The following is a 19,872-nucleotide window of genomic DNA, read 5'->3' as shown; positions in this document are numbered from 1 at the left end:
TAGGTACCATGCAGAACCAAGCACAAGGGTAGAAACCATCCTGGACCAGGCAGGTCACCCCCATTCACAACTAACTCCTGAAGTTTCAACTAAAGAGTTGAGATCACTTTTTTTCTGCACAACGAAACAGTACGGTAAGTGTATTGTTTCCTGAAATATTTTGTCATTGACTGTCATACAAACTAGCAGATAAAAGACATTTATGTAACCTCTTGGCTCTGCAATTTAAAAGATGTTTAATTTTTAACATAGTCAGAAATGCACCTTCTTTAAAGATACCAGAGCATCTTATTCCTCAAATTCTTTATTAGATTAAGAAGTATCAGTATAACATTTTGAAAACATAATACAAGGTATAATAAAAATGTTAGTTATGAAATCTTTTATTGTAATGTGTAGATATGCAAAGGCCTAAATCTCCAACACTGATTTTGCTGCAGAATGTATGTATCCAACTCAAAGCTCATTCTTTGGCAGTTTCTATCCATGTAAATACCTTCTAGTATCGAACTGCAAGCAGAAATTGCCAGTGCATCTTGCCTAGTTAAAAACACTGTATTTCTACAGGAGAAATAATAATAATAATAAAAAAATTCAGCCATTCTAAACATGCTATCAGAAAATTAAAGTTGGCTTAATAGCATGAGCTAACTCAACAATATAAAAATGTGTGGGTTTTCTTTTTTTTTTTTTTTTTTCAGCAAGGAAAAATCACATCAGAAAATCACAATGTTATCACATTCTGCCATGGTCAAAGAGAGGAAACAACAAGCATCAGCCATTATGGATGAAATACAGAGAAATGGTATAGAGCTGAACACAACTTACTCTATATGCACTGTCCTCTAGCCCTCCCTAAAACATTTTTTAATCACAGAGTTTAACTCTCTTACAGCTTTGTCTCTGAGTGTTTTGCCATAAATAATCTTGGGGGAGTATCATGCTGCCTATGGTAACTAATCCTTTTGTAGTTGCCTCTTTTCATTTGAAAGCTATTTTCAGATGAACAACTGCTGAGAAGGAATGAAGTAATCTAACAGCTGATGTGCATTCTGCTAGGATAGCCTTTCAGAACATTATTTGGGGTTAATAATGTGACTTCATTCCATTTTAAATGGCTATCATCTGAGGAACATGTTGATCTGCCTGTATTTTTTTTTTTCTTTGGCACTCTTTCCTGTTGCTTTTTTTTTAATAGGAATGAAAATTTTTGAAATAATTTACAGCTCTGTTCCTAATAATTAATCTCTGTAACTAACAAAATTTGCTATCAATCTGGTTATTTTCTCCCAATTCATAGCCACTGGTTAATCTTATATGCAGAAATTTTACTTTTCTGTTGTTGCGTTAATGGAAATGTAGACATGAGAAGGTAGCTCAATGTTCAAAAAGAGCTTATTAAAATTACACTTCTAGTGTGACACCTTTGGGAGCAATTAACTCACCTGGGAATGCTGGTTGTCTTAGTTTTCATTAGGTATGTGCTGGGTGCTTTTGGAGATCCTTCCAATCCTTCCCATGAATCTTTTAAAGATTAAAATACCACTATTTTTAAAGCGATAAGAACTCCACAAGTGGCACTGAAAAAAGAGTTATGCCAATATTAAGAATTTTTGAAAATCATACTTCTTACATATGATAAAGCACTGGACATTAAATTTCAATACTGAAAATTTCTTGTGGTCTTTTGATGCAGAGTTTTGGGAGGTTTTGTGTACGTGTTCATTGACCAATCTGACTGCTGGAAGAGTAGGACCAGAAACATAAAGAATTTAGAAAAAAGTAATATTGCAGTGTTGGTCCTAATACTGATAATTACATTTTTCAGTAATTTCTGTTCCTCTTCCTTTTTTTTTTTTTTTTTTACCAACTGAACACACACAAGTCTAAAACCCAGACTACTCTTACAGATTTCATTACAACTCAGATTTTTATTTGTCATGAAAGTATCATATGTGCCTGAAATAGCCACTAAGCTCTTCAGGGCAGGAAAACTGTTTAGAATAATGATTTCAAATGGTAAATGTTGCTGTTCATTGCAATACTAATAAATATACCATGCAGTTCTGGTAGTCATTGGAGTAGCTGAATAACCTGGGTTGATGTTTACCTTACATAATCTGTCCTTTCATTACTCATACATGTAGATATAAACAGATCCTACAACTTCTTTTTTAAGACATGCTGTGATACAAGGCCACTGAAGACAATACAAACACCTTAACCCTTAACTTCGTATTCTACTTCTGCCTCTTCTTTGAATGTCTGGGATACATACTTTTTTTTTAAAAAAACAAAGGGAAATTTCATGAAATGTGCGTGGTAACTTGTGTAAGTTAAAGTTCTAGACTCTTAAGTGAAACAATTTGGAAATAGAAGGATAACCAAAGCCATAATTAGACAAAATATATGCTAGTTCTCTAGGACCAAATTTGAACCATCCTTCAAGAAATCAGGGATAAATCTGATCTTTAAAGGAATAAAGTATTCTCTTTTAATTTTGACAATTTATTTCCCCTCAATTGCTAATTAAGCAAGTTTAGTCTGAGATCTGGAAGATAAAATGTTGTGCATCACTGTTTGTAATGAAGGTCCCACACCTGAAAATTACCTAAAAACTAAACTTCATCCTGAAAGAAACTGCTGTTTCACAGACCTTAGAAATACTAAGCATTAACAGAGGTAAACATTAACAGGAGGTTCTGTAGTGCAAGTCCTTTTGGCTTGGGATGGCATTCAGAAGTATACCTACTGCATTTTTATTTTAGCTCCTCTTTATTACAATGCTTTCACATAAACACTGAACCTTAAACTCCTTATAGAAGATATTCACAGCAGAAATATCTTATGGAAAGCCATACAAAGTTGTTCAAGTTTTTATGACTGTCTTAAAACTGGGCTGGGTTGGTAATGACTGGAAGTCCACATTTTCCTGTTGGCTATAGAAAATTACTTCATATTCTGCTTAAGTTCTGTGTGTCATAAAATGCTGCAGTAAAAGACACCCTCTTATGATCTCACAAGGGAGCCTGTAGGACTACAGCAGCATCGGGAACATTGTGACCTTTCGAATGCTTATTCTTTCCTCTGGCAGAATTGGGCGTATCATAAAATTTCTAAACCTAGTTGGTAGAGGCATACAGATATGTATATATTATGTTTAGGGAAGTCTTTGGAGTTTCTCAGATTAGTATTCAATTAAACTAAACCTCATGTCTAACTCTGCCCAGGTTCTTAAGTGCATTCTTCAGTAGCTAAACTACTATTATGACGGAGTTACAAATTCTTACTTCTGATACCATAACAAACATAATACTTACGATTAGAATTTATAACCCAAACAGAGGTCTTGAGAAGACTGTAAGCTAGAAGATCAAAAGGGATTGAGGGAAGAAACATATAAATCATACCTAAATGAAGTTTAGTAAAGACTTTAAGGGCAGAATAGAGCTGAATTGGCAGGAACAAATAAAGAAATGAAACTGGACTAAGATTAAGTTTAAACCATGAAATAAACTTCCCGCGTTAATGTCCATTTATGAGGCTTTTTGTATTGGTGCACTTGGAGATGTTCTCTTTTTGACATGCCCTACATGTTCTTCTTTCCTCATTTTTCATCACCTTTCTTGCCCTGACACTGAAACAATCCCTAGACACGTCCTGAACTAGACAGCAGATTAGATTTTAGTTGGCAGGGGATTCAACTGAACTTCACAGCTATGTTTCTGGGTTGCTGCCTAGATACACAATAGCACACAACTGTGAGCTACAAAGAGCTCCACACCTTGGAGCCTACAGCAAACATTTGCAAGAACGGTACATACATAAAGGAACAGCAAAGAGCAAAACAGTTAACATCCACCATGCTCCCAGACAAACGCAGAGTAGTTTGAACAGAGATCTTGGCTCAGGATTTATATACTACTTATATACTCTGCGGACAATGAAGATCAACATTTTCTATGGGAAAATGTTGCTGATATGAAGAGTAAACTTCTCATCTCTTATTAGCATAAAACCATTCAACAGCCCGTAGCCCTGTAGTAACCTTGAAAAGGAATAAAATCAAAATATGACTTGTGGGTCAAAATTTTAGGCTACAGGCCAGTAACTAGTTCACTTATCTCAACTACTGAGCCAAATCCCCACCATTATCTGTCACTGATATGTCTGGACAAGCCGAGTCACTTTCTTCCATGTTAAGAACTCTCTGTTTTGTAGCTAACAAATAGCAAGAGTGTGTTAGGATTCTTTCTGCATACTATTAATAAAGCAGAAGAGCATGCTTGATACAGCTAGCTTGCCCTAGCTCCAGTTAAATCTCCTGCAAGCATTCAATTGAAATCAGTAAGAACAGAAGTGGATCAGCGGCGATATACTCCATGGCCTATAAACTTGTTTGATTTATTTGATGGAAAACTCATCTAATACAACTTAGGCTAAACTTTTAATGTATGTATCTCAGTTATATTTTCCTAAGTGTCAGCACTACACGTTGCTTTTCCATCATAATTACTAGGAGATATAAACCATGTCACATATGCCATGTACTCAAAATGAAACACTGAAAAATAAAAATACCCCCCCCAGTATATGCAGTATTAACTTTGACATTAAGTACCTATGCAGATAATTATTTTGTACTGCTAATTTTAGATTGGGCTTCCTGTTTGATTCACCTGGAAGCAAGATACAGTTCCTTACAACTAATTAGGTTTCATTTTAATGCATTAAAATACCTAATGAAATTCAGAATTTTATACCCTGTAGATTATAAGAGCATGTAAACAATAGGAGATCTTATTATTAAAGAAATAACTTTGTGACTTTGAATAAGTGGATCGAAGAAATATAACACATCTCTTCAATGTAATCTTTGAAATACATTCCATCTTCATTTTTTTTCCCTGAAGTTCATGAATAACTAAGAATAATTGTAATTAACAAAATTATAATTATTAATAAAAGTGGGAATAGGAAATTATTCTGTTAAAAATTTGTTCTACTATATGATCCAATTGTTGTTACATTTTTTTAATTCTTCTAAGTTCTAAGCTGAAATAAATTAATACAAAATAATAATATAGTCTTGAAGTTACTGTATTGTAAGTTTCAGCATTACCTAAAGATTGAGGACATCTCATAAGAGAGTGACTACTCAGTATCAGCTTGCTCACTGACACAAACATCCCTCTTTCCGGAACATCACCACAGAGATGATCAGTAAAGTTTCAGATGTTCCATGCTCTCCATTTATAGTCTAAATTGATCTTCCTCATCTTCATTTTCAAATCCCCTAGGAGCCCAGTAAACAAAAGACAATAACTTTTTTTTCTGAACAGTGAATAAATTAACACTGCATTTAATAGTTCAGTCTCTGATAGTGTCATGTTTTGAGACTTGCTTGTAACTTTTCTCTTAAAGAGAATCAAAAATAAATATTCTAATGTATGGGAACTGCTGAGTCACGGCCTGAACCTCTGATTGATCACCTGAGGCGAGCCATGAGCCAGCCAGAGGAGCACAGGTGAAGGCAATTCACCTGTGCTGCAGGAAGGGTGGAGCCTAGCCCCCCCCCCCCCCCCCCCCAGACCTATTTAAGAGCTGGCTACCAGTGGGGAAGGATCTTGTCTGGGGATCCCCTCTTTTGGTGTTTTTTGTGGGTGAGCCTAGTGTATGGGTAAGCTCTCCATTTATTCCTTCTTGTTATCTTAGTCTACTTTGCCTAACTCTCTTGTTCTTTCTTTTTTTGTGATTATAACATCTTAATATCCATTAATTATACACTAAACGTATAGTTTTTATAAGCATGTTGTAGATCTTTGTTCTGTCTCTCATTTTTAACATCATGAGCTTTATTTTGAAGGTTTCTCTGAATAAAAAATGTTACTTAATGCAGACTTTCTAATACAAACTTCTCTTAAAGTACAAAATGGCCCAGATTTAAAAAAAATAAATAAAAGCAGAATATTAAAGAAAGATTAAAAATAAAACTTACATAAGCTATAAGAAACTGGTAGGTGTGTTTAAAAGGAGATACCTCCTCATCTATCCAGTGCAGAACACAAAGTTAACTAAAGGTTTGATTTGGGAATGCTGAGGTCAGCTGGAATTTTGTTACTAGTTTCAGCAGAAGCCATTTTTTCCTAGTCTCTGTGCAGGACAACATAGATCCAATTTTCAAAACAGCTAAATGTCTTTCAGCTGAATTAAATGTGGAGCTTGGGGTCTTTGTAGTGTTCTACACTCTACTCCAAAATGTTGGAAGAATGATTAATTTCACTAACACCATATGAAGCTCCCTCCATGTATTAGATAATTATGCACTGATGTGTTATTGGGTTTCAGGTGTAGGGTGTGCGACATCAGGCATTTAAGAAAAACACAGGTATGTATTTATTCATTGTATTGCAGTCTCACCCAGCTTAAACCTTGGAAAAAAGGTCAGTACCCCAAGAGACATCATGGTGGAGGAACTATCAACACTCAGCAATAGAGGTGCGAGGCTCTTCAAGAGACGTCAGCGAGATCTGACAAATACACATATGAAAATTATCATTATGTTGCAAACAAGCCAAGAAATGTGAGTATTTTGTAATAACTTGCTTACAAAACACAGTGAAACTAGCCTGAGGTTCCTTTTGTGCTCGAGATAAACGTTGTGCATGATTTATTTGTAGCTTTAGGAAGAACAAGGAGACAAAGGATAAAGCTTGTCGCTGAAATACAATTATTTTCCTGAACTGGTCCCACAGGAAATGGGATAAAGCATTAGAAATACCCTGGGTATCCTTAGGGCAGTGATCAAATGTACCTGATGTTTGTCTCATCTGTGGCCATGGCAAAATACTTAAACCACTTGTTTATTGTCTGAAAATAAGGAGAAAAACATTCATACATTTTATTTAGGTCTTAATCATTTGAGTGTGAGCACTTTACATCCAATCTAATATAGCATGCGAGCAGCCCGCCTAATTCATCACAACTTTGAATCTTTAAATCCTGCACAGGTGATGCTATGATTGTATTAGTATCCAAACCCTACAGAATCCATAGGAAGACTTGTACTGAAATCTTCTTTTGTCAAGAACTCCACTTAGGGAAATAAAAATGAGTATATGTCATGTACTGATATGATAAAGCCTGAAGTTTGAATTGGTACAAACAGGAGATGAGTAATTTATGAACCAAACAGCAAAGCACTAATGGTTACTCAAACTATGTTCAACTGTATTAACAAAAACACACGTAAATTAATCAGAAACAATAAAACAAGTGCAGGTTTTTGACTCTAAGGAAACTTTCTTGTATAACTGCTTCTCACAAGGAGGCTTTTGGAGCAGAAAGTTTGTAATAAACCATCCTAATGGAAATTTTGCAGATCTCTCTACATCTTCTGTAGTATTTCTCACAAAAACACACAAACCATGCATGATGTACAGTCAATATGACATTCTGACAATGGAAGAAACTATTCCTCTTTGGCTTCTGTTCCTCTCCCTTAAATACCTATTTAGACATTGTTTTCTGCATCAGCTGATTCTGGCTGCCAAAATTAATCTTTCTAACGTACCTTAGGATAGCTCCAAAACAGACCGCCTTAATCTTTTTTTCGTTTGTTTCAAGTTAAAACAAGTACTGAATATTTGCTTTCCTACTATAAGAAACTCTTACTCTAAAACTGTCTATATTTAAATTACTTTTAGCTTATGCGTCATAGCTAAAATAAGATACTGACTTCTTATGAGACTCCAATTCTATATTTATGCAACAATGATTAAGCTTTTAGATGTTTCCTTAGAACTGGTGGCCCAACAGCCGAGTGGAAAATAACACCGTATCATTAATCTTCAGAAACTGACCCACACTGAAGTTGCTATTTCTATTATAAATACAGGAAAAATCTCAAATGAAATCAATTCAACAAACGCAGTGGATTTTCAACTAAGATAGGAAAAGAAGCTTCGAAGAATCGGTGCTTTGAAACTCAAATGGCTCAAACCTAACAGATTTACAGAATATTTAAGCAGTGAGAGGGCCTTGTCTTGCATATCACAACTCCTGGCATTTAATGATCCCTCAGCCCCCAGTCAAAGTAACAGGATTTACTATCTGCTGTGAATCATGTGGCCCACAGGCAGGTACTGTAGTGACCAGTATGAGCAACAGAAGGGGTGAACTCTCTTCTTAGACTGCATAATTAATTAAATAGATAATAGATAAGTAATTAAATAGAGCTTAACTTCAGAAAAGGACAACTCAGATGGTAATTAGGCCTCTTATTGATCTAGCTCTTCAAACCCTCAATTCTTTGTATAAAGCTTTAACACACTTGAAATATATACATTTAAAACTGTGCTGTAATACTATTCTTAAAACTGATAGACTATTCACTTTTGCTTACCTAGCCATTGCAAGAGAGTTGTGAAACTGTTTAATCTTCTGGATAACAATTGGAAAGCTCAGAGGAATGCTGTCTAGCAAAAATGGTACCTAAAAGCAGGAAAGTATGCCTTTGGATAATATGTCCTGGGTCTCAGATGTGGGCTGTAAATACAGTAATACTCCGTCCCTCAAAAGAGAATTGTGGATGAGCTCTTTTTTTCCTTTTTTTTCTTTTTTTATTTTTTTGCCTTTGCTATCAATGATGTTTGTTTGTACTCGAATGCAGCGTGGAGAGCCCATACACAGTGTTAAAATGGATGGCCTCAGTGTTGAAGGAATTCCCCAGCACGCTCCAATGACGCCCCCTAATACACCTGATCCCCGGAGCCCACCACATCCTGACAACATTGCCCCAGGTAATACAGTAACTTGTAGATGTGAATGGTACTTAGTGTTCCTTACACAGCAAGTGACACAGCTCTTTATAAAACAACATCATTAACCTTTAGGAATGGAATTACTGTTAGAAATTCATAAATTTAGTTAAGATAACTAATCAAAATTTCCCATGGAAATTTAAAGCAGTACAATTTACTTGCTTCATTTTTAATGATTTTACCTGCCTTTTGTGCAACTTTTCCTTCAACTAAAATGTGCATTATGATCCGGTGAAACTGCTCATATATTTATTGATCCCATAAATATTGAGAAAGCTCCTCAGTTGTTAAATCAGACTAATACACTGCATTTACACTGCCCTAGTTTCTAAACTGCAATACAACGCTCAACAGTCTGAAAATTATCTATTGTAGCTTAATTAGCCAGAAATGTAAATATGAAATTATCGCAAGTTTTGCTGGACTCTTCTATAGAGAAGTAAAGAGGAATTTGCTCCAGCTATAAACACGGTTCTGCTTTATTTAAGTCCTTAACTGTGAAGGTACTGTTTTTTTTTGTTTTTTTTTTTTTTAATTAAAAGCAGTGAGCTGACTTAAGGCCTTATTTTGTATTCTCTAAGACTAGAGAAGGCTAATTCGTTGTGATTAATTTAACCAGTGATATATTCTTTCTTCCTGTTAATGAATTATCCATGAACACACTGTTTTTTGGTGTTTTTTATTTGTTTGGTTTTTACAAATTCATTCTTTGTTTGGAATTATTCAATGCACGTTTTGTGCAGACCTTTTCCAGTCTATGTAAACTAGGTCAATGCTACTCTGTTGGAGAATGCTAAGACTGTGCATACATGGGACAAATACAGTTCAGATGGAGGCATTTTCCATTGCTAAGAGATGATAGAAATCTTCACATTTGAAAATGGTGAAAATTATTTGTTTTAGTTCTGGTGAAGTAAATAGTTATTAAACCACAGAGTAGGGTTGGTTTTTTTTTTTTAATGTTTGTAAGAGAAAATAGCATTACTTTGTAGAGCTAGATGTTGAACAAGGACAAAAGGGAAAATAGATTTCCTTTGTTTTTCAAATGAATACTATAGGTCATATATTAGGATAATCCCTTGCTGATTTTAATTCTTCAAACTGTACTTTCAGGCCTGTTTTTCCTCTCTCTATTTGCTCTTGCCATAATGCACTTGATTGTAGAAGAAATCACATTGAATATGGAATTTTCTTGCTTATTAAAACTCTGATCAGAGCTAGACTGTCCGATGTTTATGCAGGGAAAAATCTGTTTGTTAATTCAGGCCAAGGATGGCATTGATACACTCTCATTTTCAAACAGATACTTACGATTATATGAATAAATTTAAATAAAACTGAATTAAATGTAGCCTCAAAAGGAGAGTAGAATACCTCAGAGCAGTTATCTAAAAATCTCCAAATGCATTCTGTGACCTATCTGCTGTTGCATGGCTTTGGTCAACCCGTTTGTTTCAGTAGTTCATTTTATCTATCGATGAACTGATGGAATATCACTTCCTATTTTCATAGGACAATTATAAGGAATCAAAAAGGCAATATATTGTTATACTGGTTTTCCTGTGATCTCCTTGCAGGATATTCTGGACCACTAAAAGAAATTCCTCCTGAAAAGTTTAACACTACTTCTGTGCCAAAGTATTATCAGTCTCCTTGGATAGAAGCCATTAGGGATGATCCTGAGCTGCTGGAGGCCTTATATCCTAAACTTTTCAAACCTGAAGCAAAGCCAGAACTGCCAGACTACAGGAGCTTTAACAGGTAATTCTGAGAGGGCACTAAATTTTACAGTGAAGAATTACTATGAAACAAAACTTTTCCAGCAGCTGTAAAAATACACACCATCTGTACTTGCAAGTATATCCACCCAAATTTACACAGATTACAAGCAGCAAACAAGAGCTTTAAGCAAACAAGAGCTCTTTCTGCAGTGTGGGCCCAACACCAACATTAATTATAGAACAAATAATGGGAGATTAATTGTTGAAAATATTGAATAAGAGAGAAACAAAGAGAAAAAGAAATAAAGAGTGACATAAAAAATAGTATAGCATATAGTAACACTTCAAACTTATTCCAGCATTTCTGTTGACTTTGGCAGGTACAGTATAATGACCTCCCAAGACCCATCAGGGAAACTTTGAGTAACACTTGGCTTGCAAACTATGTAAGGCAAACCACATTTATTTTTGCTTTTCATTTCTTTAATTTTACTTATTTATTTTACAGCTCACACCTTACTGGCTTGTTCTGTAGGCAATGGGAGTACAATGAGCTCTACCCTCTAGCAGTGCCACAGACCAAACAGTTAGCAGCTTACGTGTTTTATCACATTTCACTTTTTTTTTTTTTTTTTTTTTTGCATCTTTGAAAACATTTGGTAACAAATGAGCATTTACATTACAAGCAGGCTTCAGAATACATTAGAAATACAAAGAGGTCTGAGAATAAAGTTTCTTATACAGTAGCTTGTACACTGGGGCTTTTTGGTAGAGCTTCTCGACAAACTAATGATAATAGTTTGGAAATATTTTGAAATTTTAAAACTCCTGATTTGTTGCTATCATTCATTCCATTTGCATTATCATTATTCATCAGCCACGGACAGTTTTTTACTACAGCTTAGCCAAGCTTAAACTCCTTCCTCAAAACAACAGATGGATGGCAACATAATTAAAAAGTTCACACCTATTTATTTAGTGAAAAACACCCCAAACACCACTTGGATTCCTACCATAGATGAGCCTCAACTATGGGTGCATGGAGCAAAAACTCTGCAGTACATCAAAATTGGCGCTGTGGACACCACACTAATTTTTATATCCTAATACAATATAACACACATCACAAGTGTGTAGCACACTCTTGTCAGTAAACAAAATAACAAATACAAATCAGAGATATGCTACAGCTGCCAACATTGAAACAGTAGCAGCACAGTTTATGTACTATGGTCATTGTAACAGATGGGAAAAAAAATAGCCAAAGGTACACATAGACAGAAATAGGGAAAGAATCAGTGTTTCCTCACACAAGAGAGATTTGAAGTCCAGTACACAAGTCATCACTGTTGAAAGATAGGATCAGTCAAGGCACAGAGTGCATCAGTGAGTTGAGACAGTATCTGATGGCTTATTTGTGAATTTCTAGCTGCTTTGTGGTCCTATAATCTTTTAGTTGTCCTCTGTATAACGCTAACTGCTCAGATTTCTTCTTCATTCACTCTTGAACCTGCCATAAGAAAACCTAAAACTTGCCACATACAAACAAATCCAGATTGTGAAACTGATAGATGCTTGCTCAAAATGCAAGACACAGAGATATAATCTATGATACTTAAACAAAAACACCACTTTCCTCAGTAAAAATAATAACAATAACAACAATAATCTGGTGAATCCAGAAAAACTGATACATACAGTACACTCTATGTTTTTGAGCAAGAAGGACAAGCTCCAAAAGAAAGAATTTGCAAAATTGAAATTCAAGATACTAGCCTATTGGAGAGGATCTCAGGGCCATGAGTTACATGTCTACACGTCTAAAAATGGATAGGAGAGTGGAGTGCCTGATAATGGGATTGAAAGCATGCATCCAATCTGCAACTGTCAACCTAGTTAACTACAAATATTACAGAGAAGGCTAAGTGTGACTTCTGCCAGAATACTGAAAATAAATCAGAGTTGGGCCAGAGGGAATAAACACTCTTTTTTTCTCTAGCTGAACAATAAAGGAGCTCATGTGGAAGATGAGAAACTATGGTCCGAACCTGAATGCCCAGATCTTTTAAAGTACTCTCTGTAGTTATTGCTTTTAGTAAGGGGAAGAAACAGATTTAGGAGCAGCAAAAAGATCCTAAATTGGAGCACCTCCCCTATGAAGACAGGCTGAGGGAGCTGGGCTTGTTCAGCCTGGAGAAGAAAAGGCTGCAAGGTGACCTCACTGCAGCCTTTCAGTACCTAAAGGGAGCCTACAAACAGGAGGGGAATCAACTCTTTGAAAGGGTGGATAACTGCAGGACAAGGGGAAATGGTTTGAAGTTGAGGGAGGGAAGATTTAGGTTGGATGTCAGGAGGAAGATTTTTTACTATGAGAGTGGTGAGGTGCTGGAACAGGCTGCCCAGAGAGGCTGTGGATGCTCCGTCCCTGGAGGTGTTCAAGGCCAGGTTGGATGGGGCCCTGGGCAGCCTGGTCTGGTATTAAATGGGGAGGTTGGTGGCCCTGCATGTGGCAGGGGGGTTGAAGATTCATGGTCCTTGAGGTCCCTTCCAACCCAGGCCATTCTGTGATTTAAACCTCTTTACTATTAACTGTGTGGCCTGACATCTAGACAAAGAACCACAGTCTTTCTAACCCAGTTAATTTTATATTTCTGGACAGCATTTGTGATTCAGTATAGAGGACTTCATCACCTCTGGAACACTATATATGAGCTGTTAGGTTCATTCTTAAAGAGATGTATTGCAAAAAAAAAGCTTTGTTCACACATATACTGCCATTTGACACAGCAATTCAACAGTACTAGTAATTGGTTTTGAGTGAAAGTGCCGTAATGTACTCTAACCTTGCTGCGGTAATAGTACATCACGTTTGTTCTCAGATATGAAAGTTTGGGCAAAATTGTATTAATTAAGGAATCACAGATGAGCTTGAATTAAGACAGATGCAGCTGCCAGTGTAGTTAAAAGATCGGAACATTTGCAGAAGGAAAACTTCATCAGTCTTTTGTTTCTAGATACTTTTAAGTTATCTAATCTAGGTCACAGAATCCTTGATGTCTTTAATTGCAGTGTAGGAGAGAAAGCAAATGACAGTGTTTTAAACATTCAAAGTGTGGTATAATGACACCCTTTTATTATCAGTGGGGGCATCAATGAAAGCTTTCTATCATGATTCATCATTCAACAAAGTACCATTATGTCTGTTCTCCAGCAAAACACTAGTACAGTCATCATTAGTCAGAACAGGGTGTGGTTAACATAATATGTGATGCATAGAATTCCCAAAGAAACAGGCCTGAGATTCTATCCAAGTTTGCTCAGTGGTATCTGTCAACATGGCTCTTGGATTTCACTGGCCATATTCAGGTTCCTTTCAGCTTTGCACATTCCAGGACAAACCAGCAACATGACTTTAGCAGTGAGGGACATCTGATGAGATGGAACAGCTCCACACAGACACAGCTTTGAAGTACATTCAGTGTTCATCAGCATTCAGGCTTTTTGGTTTGTTTGTTTTTCACCGCCAGCAATGAAATGGCAGCTCTGGACCATATAGCAATGTAATTTTTTATCACTGACTTTAACCATAGCAGAATCAGAACTAAGGAATTCACAGTAATATTGGAATCTAGCAGGCATTTTACACTGCAGGCATCTTGTAATGCTGGCAGGTCAATGAAGGGAGAGGCAGTGACAACAAACAAGAGGCACATCTGCTTTCTGATGCAGGGCTTTCTGTGAGGCAGCCAATAATGGCTGAACTGCAGCTAGCACTAGTCAGAGCGTATAATGAGAGAAACTGGGTTCATAGAATACTGGAAGAAGACTCTTCAGACACGGCTACCCTTTCTCCCCTGGATGAAAAAGAATCTGTGCTCACAGAGAAATGCTTCAGAACAGAGCCATGCCATGTGACTTCCCTTGGAGGTTCCTTCAGGCAAATTAACATATGTTGATGAGTTTGTAATATCAGTTAATTTAGTACCTTTATTGCATATGCCTTCCTGAAACTGAGTAAAATATCAAAGTTTAGCTTACATGTGACACACAAAGCACTACATCTCGCTCATATAAGACAAGCAGGTCTGACTGGTTCTGTCTGTCCTACCAGACAAATTATTGCTCAGCCTTCTTAATTCCCAAAGAGTGTTCCAAAAACACTAAAGGAATCCAATCCATCTGGACTGGGCTCTGCTTTTATTGATTAATGAATTCTGAACTATATTGTGAAAATGCCAAGAACCAGATCCTCAAAGGAATTTTGGCTGCCTAACTTCAACTAATGTAAGAGATTAGTGAAGACTAAATGTTTAGCCAGTACCTTAGCACCTAAATACCTTTGCCAAACTGGTATTAGCTCTTGCAGTAAATTAACCATGAAGGTCTGAGCATTTTGTAGGATCAAGATGTCTGCTCTTACATCTCCTTTTCAGATAGAACTAACAGAATAAGCAAAATATTCTGTAAATAATAGTCCCATTTTTATTTGCGAACTCACATTTTTCAAAATGATGTAACTGAATCTGCTAATACAGTTACCTCAAACTTTCCCAAATAATCAACTACAAGTAATCTTCTATTTTGAGACAATAAAATATACAATAATACCGAGACCAAAACAAGAACCCTTAGCAAAACAGCTGAAAACCTGTTTGTGTCTGATGACATTAAATCACGCATCAACTTTTCAGGAATACGTAAAGTGGTCATTAAACAGTCTCTTAGGCTTCCTGGTTCTACTTCCTATGGCTTTGAACCAGGATTTCTGCCCCTGCTATGAGCAATGACTCCTGGAATTTTTACATATGAGTTCTAGGTTTCTATACAATGAATCAGAGCTTACAACACAGCTCATTATAACATCACGTAGTCAGACAAGTTGTGGCTCATAAGAAATATACCGCTGCTGTAAAGGAAAATTTCCATCTATTAGCCAATTACTATACTACCCTTTATGCTGATTGTGCTTCATGTGCTTCTGCCAAGCACGCAAGAATGCATAATCCTCTGTGGCCAGACTTCACATAGTAAATAATATTTTTTTTCCCCAGAAAAGCCACTTGAATTACTATAGAACACTCTCCTGTTTCTGTTGCCTAAAGAAATATGTTGTACTTAAAAGAATAAAAATACTAAAAATACGAAGTATTACACTGTAGATTAGTTTTGGATTTTATACAGCTACTACTGTTCTATCCATCCTGACTGTTCCTTTTATTTATATATTGATGAGGATTAAATATTACAACAATGTGAGAATGGGTATCTTAATTAGAGCAGCAATTAAAACAATCTTTATTATCCTGTAAGATGTAGATCACCACATTCACTCTGGGCCAATTATCAAGCAATTATTTTTAATCAGTATCATGCAGTATCCACTTTGGCACTGTAACCTGGAAGACAGGAAAAGATTGATACCACAAGCATTCTGTGAAAAGAATTCCCTTTGACCTCAAGAGAGTTTAATGCCTGGAGTGGTTGCTGCTGCAAAATCTTATCTTCATTTGGGAATGAGTTTTAGAGTTTAATCCAAAGCAGCCTTCTTCCCTTCCTAAGAATGCGTGCCCAGAACTTTCATGACATTTTTATATCTTTCCCGACTGACTTCAGGATTTAACACTATCCCTTTTGCCAAAGCCTGCTTGTATCGTAATTTAGTGAATCATCTGTGCAGTGCCTGGGAGTAATATTTCTTTCAGGTCACAGATTTACTCATATTTTTTTAATGTATCAATCTCTTTATTTTTGTGCACTTAATTGCACAAAATTTGCACCCTTTTTTTTGTTTTGTTTTATCCACTCCAAAACCATAGTCAGATCTTCAATTTATCTTTTTTAGTTTCTGTTGCTCTTGGCTTATGCTATCACCTGGAGCCACTGGAAATATATGCCAGCAGATCTGCTTGGTACCAAATACACAAAACTTACCAGGGCTAGAGAAATTCCACTATACAAAAAAAAAAAGTAAGAAGTGTCACATATTACTACGTATGTATTTTTACAGAAATCGAGTGTTAATATGCAACTTAAAAATCATTGGCCAGACTATATCGTGGCAAAGTTATGTGGCTGATAAAAACAGGCATGTCTGTTTGGTCATGTTTGCTTACACAAAGGATTCTGGATACAGAGAAACACCCCTCCCTCTCCACCCCTTCTCCTCACTCTCCTATGTTTTTTTCATCCTAGAAACTGGCAAATATAAAAGAATCATGGGAAGTATTTGAAAATACTTCTATTTTAAAATATTTTTAAATGCATGTAACAATCAGTTCCTGCTTAGAATTTCTTATCTTTTAGTTTCTCAGGCTTATCATCTGAGGGAACATTTACATTCAAATAACATGAAAAAATACTGGCTGCAGATTAGGGGCCAATTTCAGCCACTGTTTCAAGGCTTAGTTACATAAACATTTTCTTCAGCAACAAAGCTGAGATAAGAAGCCCTCACCCACTCTTCTCCTTTCCAAAGGCTGTTGTCTTTGGCTGCTCCTTTCTGCTTGATGTTACACTTCACTGCCTCCTCACTTGTATTGTTACAATCGTTACACCATAATGATTAAAAAGCAGATTGCAAAAATAATTTGGATTTTAAAATCCTCCTTTTGAAGCATTGGCTTTGGTTTGTTTCTTTGTTCGTTTGTTTTGCAGTATTTTTTGTTATTATTATTTTTGAAATGCAGATCACATAGGTGACCCACATTCATAGCATACCCCACACAAACACTGGTACAACATGGTGCCAAAATACAGCGTAGTGAGAAGAACAAGCAGCTGGGAATATGAGTAAATGGGGTGAGAACTTCCTAAACTAGTTACTCACTAGTGAGAATATGTTGAACTATGTTTATCAGACAGATTGATTTGTCACCAACGAAGTAAGTTTAGTAACTCTGACTCACCAGAGAAGAAGTTTTCTTGCAACATTTTTTCTGTCCACTTTTGTACTGATGACTGAAAAAGGCTTTACCTATGGAAAAGTACACCAGGTTAGAGATAACTTGCCAGAAAAGAAATAGCATTCTTTTTCCAAAGTCTTTAGAATGTAATTTTGGTCATTAAAATAACTTCTACCCTTTTCAATCTCTGGGAGACAAATAAAACAGGCAATTTTTAAATAAACTTTAATTTTATTTCTCTAAAATCTACAGAGTTGCCACTCCCTTTGGTGGTTTTGAGAGAGCATCAAAGCTGGTTAAATTCAAGGTGCCAGATTATAATCTACTGATGTTAAATGATCCAAGATTCATGATTCTTGCAAATCCTCTTGCTACCAGAAGATCCTTCAATAGGACTCCTAAAGGATGGACATCTGAGAATATTCCAGTAGTGTTCATTCAACCTTCAGATTCCAATGATGTTCCAGAAACAGAGGACCTGTGAGAGAAGCTGCACTCTATATTGTACAAAGTTTGGAAAGCTGCACATTCATGAATTATTGGTCCAAATGTTACTAAAGGCTACTGAGAAAACCTTTCCTTGGCAGCTGGCACATAATGTCTGATGTGTCATCTCTTTTCTGGAATCTATTTTTCATCTGTTGACACAACATAAATAAAGGAATTTGGCAAGTGTTGGCTGAGATATTTTGTGTTTGTATTTATTTATTCTTTTACTTCAGTGAAAACTAAAATTGTTCTAAAATCTTTGCTTGTCATCTCAGAATAGGTGCATTAAGAAAAGTTGCTAACAAGGAATTTGATTTGATTATGGTAGAACTGAGTAATACCGTGACACTGCACTCCATGAACTCCTACTATCACCTGCTCAAGATGAGCATGGAGAAACCAACCACTTTTCTCAAACCTGCTTGATCCAAAGTTAAGAGTTTCATCATTACTTTGGTGACAGCAAGTTAAGCCATTTTCTTCTTTCCTTCTCTACTTCAACTTTAATTAAGGACATCAATGTCTTTGTCATATGGATTTGTTTACGGAAAATGCAGTGTATTTGTCTATGACAAAACTAAGTACTGGTATGAAAAAGTACAAAGGCATTTCCTGGATGAGTTTAGAATGTTAGTGCTGATTGCAACTAAAAAACAGGTTGTGTCAAACATACCACAACAGTATCGTGTGAGCTATGTTTCCATAAGAGCTTTTGTTAATACAAAGAAAATTCATATATCATTCCCCCCACAGTCATAATATATTTGGGGACTTAAAAGCACATGAGTTTTCTTGTTCTTGATATGCTGACAAGTTCTGACATTTTGGAAACACAATTATTAGACTTCTATTACATCCATAACTTCATAGGAGGCAAGCAAAATCAACTTCATTGGCTGACAACAGTTTCCTAGCATAGATTAGTTTGGGGATCTTAGCTGCATACAATGTACAACAATTCTATGGACAATGATAAAAAATATATATATATGAATTCTTCAAGCCTAAAAATGCAAAAGCTAAAGAAAGAAAACTATGGCAAGGACCAATGCAAACACGTAGAGGAAGGAAGTTGTTTTTTGTAAGCTGTAATAAGCTTTCATAAAATGCTATAGAAATACAACATACACACATGAACAACATATACACTGTGAATAAGGAACACAATGTATTTATTGCATACTCTGTAAAGACAACTTATACATGCAGATGGAAACATAGAATTGCTCAGGTTGGAAAAGACCCTCAAAATCATCAAGTCCAACCATGACCTGACCATCCTACCCTAACTCTAACAACCCTCTGCTAAATCATGTCCCTGAGCACCACATCCAAACACTTTTTAAACACATCCAGGGATGGTGACTCAGCCTCCTCCCTGAGGAGCCTATTCCAGTGCTTAACAACCCTTTCTGTAAAGCAGTTTTTCCTGATATCCAACCTCACCTTACCCTGGTGCAACTTGAGGCCATTTCCCCTCGTCCTGTCATCTGTCACCAGTGAGAAGAGACCAACCCCGCTCTTACTGTAAGCGCTTTTCAGATATTTGAAGAGAGCCAATTGTGTCAGAGAAGTGTGCAACTTTTTGGTATTTAATCTTCCAACACTGACTGGCTCTTGCCAAACTGTCTTTTGGGATTAGGCCTTGGAGCATAATAAACCCTAAAGCCATGCTTGGGAACTGTTTGGGAGAATGTTAATTGGCAGAAATCAGGGCTCATCAATGCACTAAGCGTTCAGCAGCACAGAGGATCAACTGCCAGTGTCCAGGAATGTTCCCTGGCAGCATCACTCTAGATGTATGTAGTCTTATCATACAAGTCTCACTGCAATAAACAAATCTCTCTGCCAAAAAAAACAACTCCTTTGCCACTAAAGATATTTTGTAAAGGTTGGAAATTCAGGGATCTTCTATTGACTTCAGTGTGTTGTTTTGGG

At 36.3% G+C, this 19,872-nt stretch overlaps 1 protein-coding gene across 1 annotated transcript; it reads left to right on the top strand.

Annotated features, from left to right (window-relative positions):
- Positions 1-729: 729 nt before the first annotated feature.
- MYOZ2 (myozenin 2) lies at positions 730-17,929 on the top strand (the record flags this gene model as incomplete). The annotated part of the gene is given in 6 exon segments (XM_079534218.1): positions 730-805; positions 6,415-6,522; positions 6,525-6,583; positions 8,672-8,801; positions 10,400-10,583; positions 17,698-17,929. Coding segments are annotated over 6 exon segments (789 nt in total).
- Positions 17,930-19,872: the final 1,943 nt, after the last annotated feature.

The sequence above is a fragment of the Tetrao urogallus genome, assembly GCF_951394365.1.
Source record: "Tetrao urogallus genome assembly, chromosome: 4".
Classification (NCBI taxonomy): domain Eukaryota; kingdom Metazoa; phylum Chordata; class Aves; order Galliformes; family Phasianidae; genus Tetrao; species Tetrao urogallus.
Note: the sequence above shows the minus strand (reverse complement) of the source record. Positions and strands in the feature narration are given on the sequence as shown.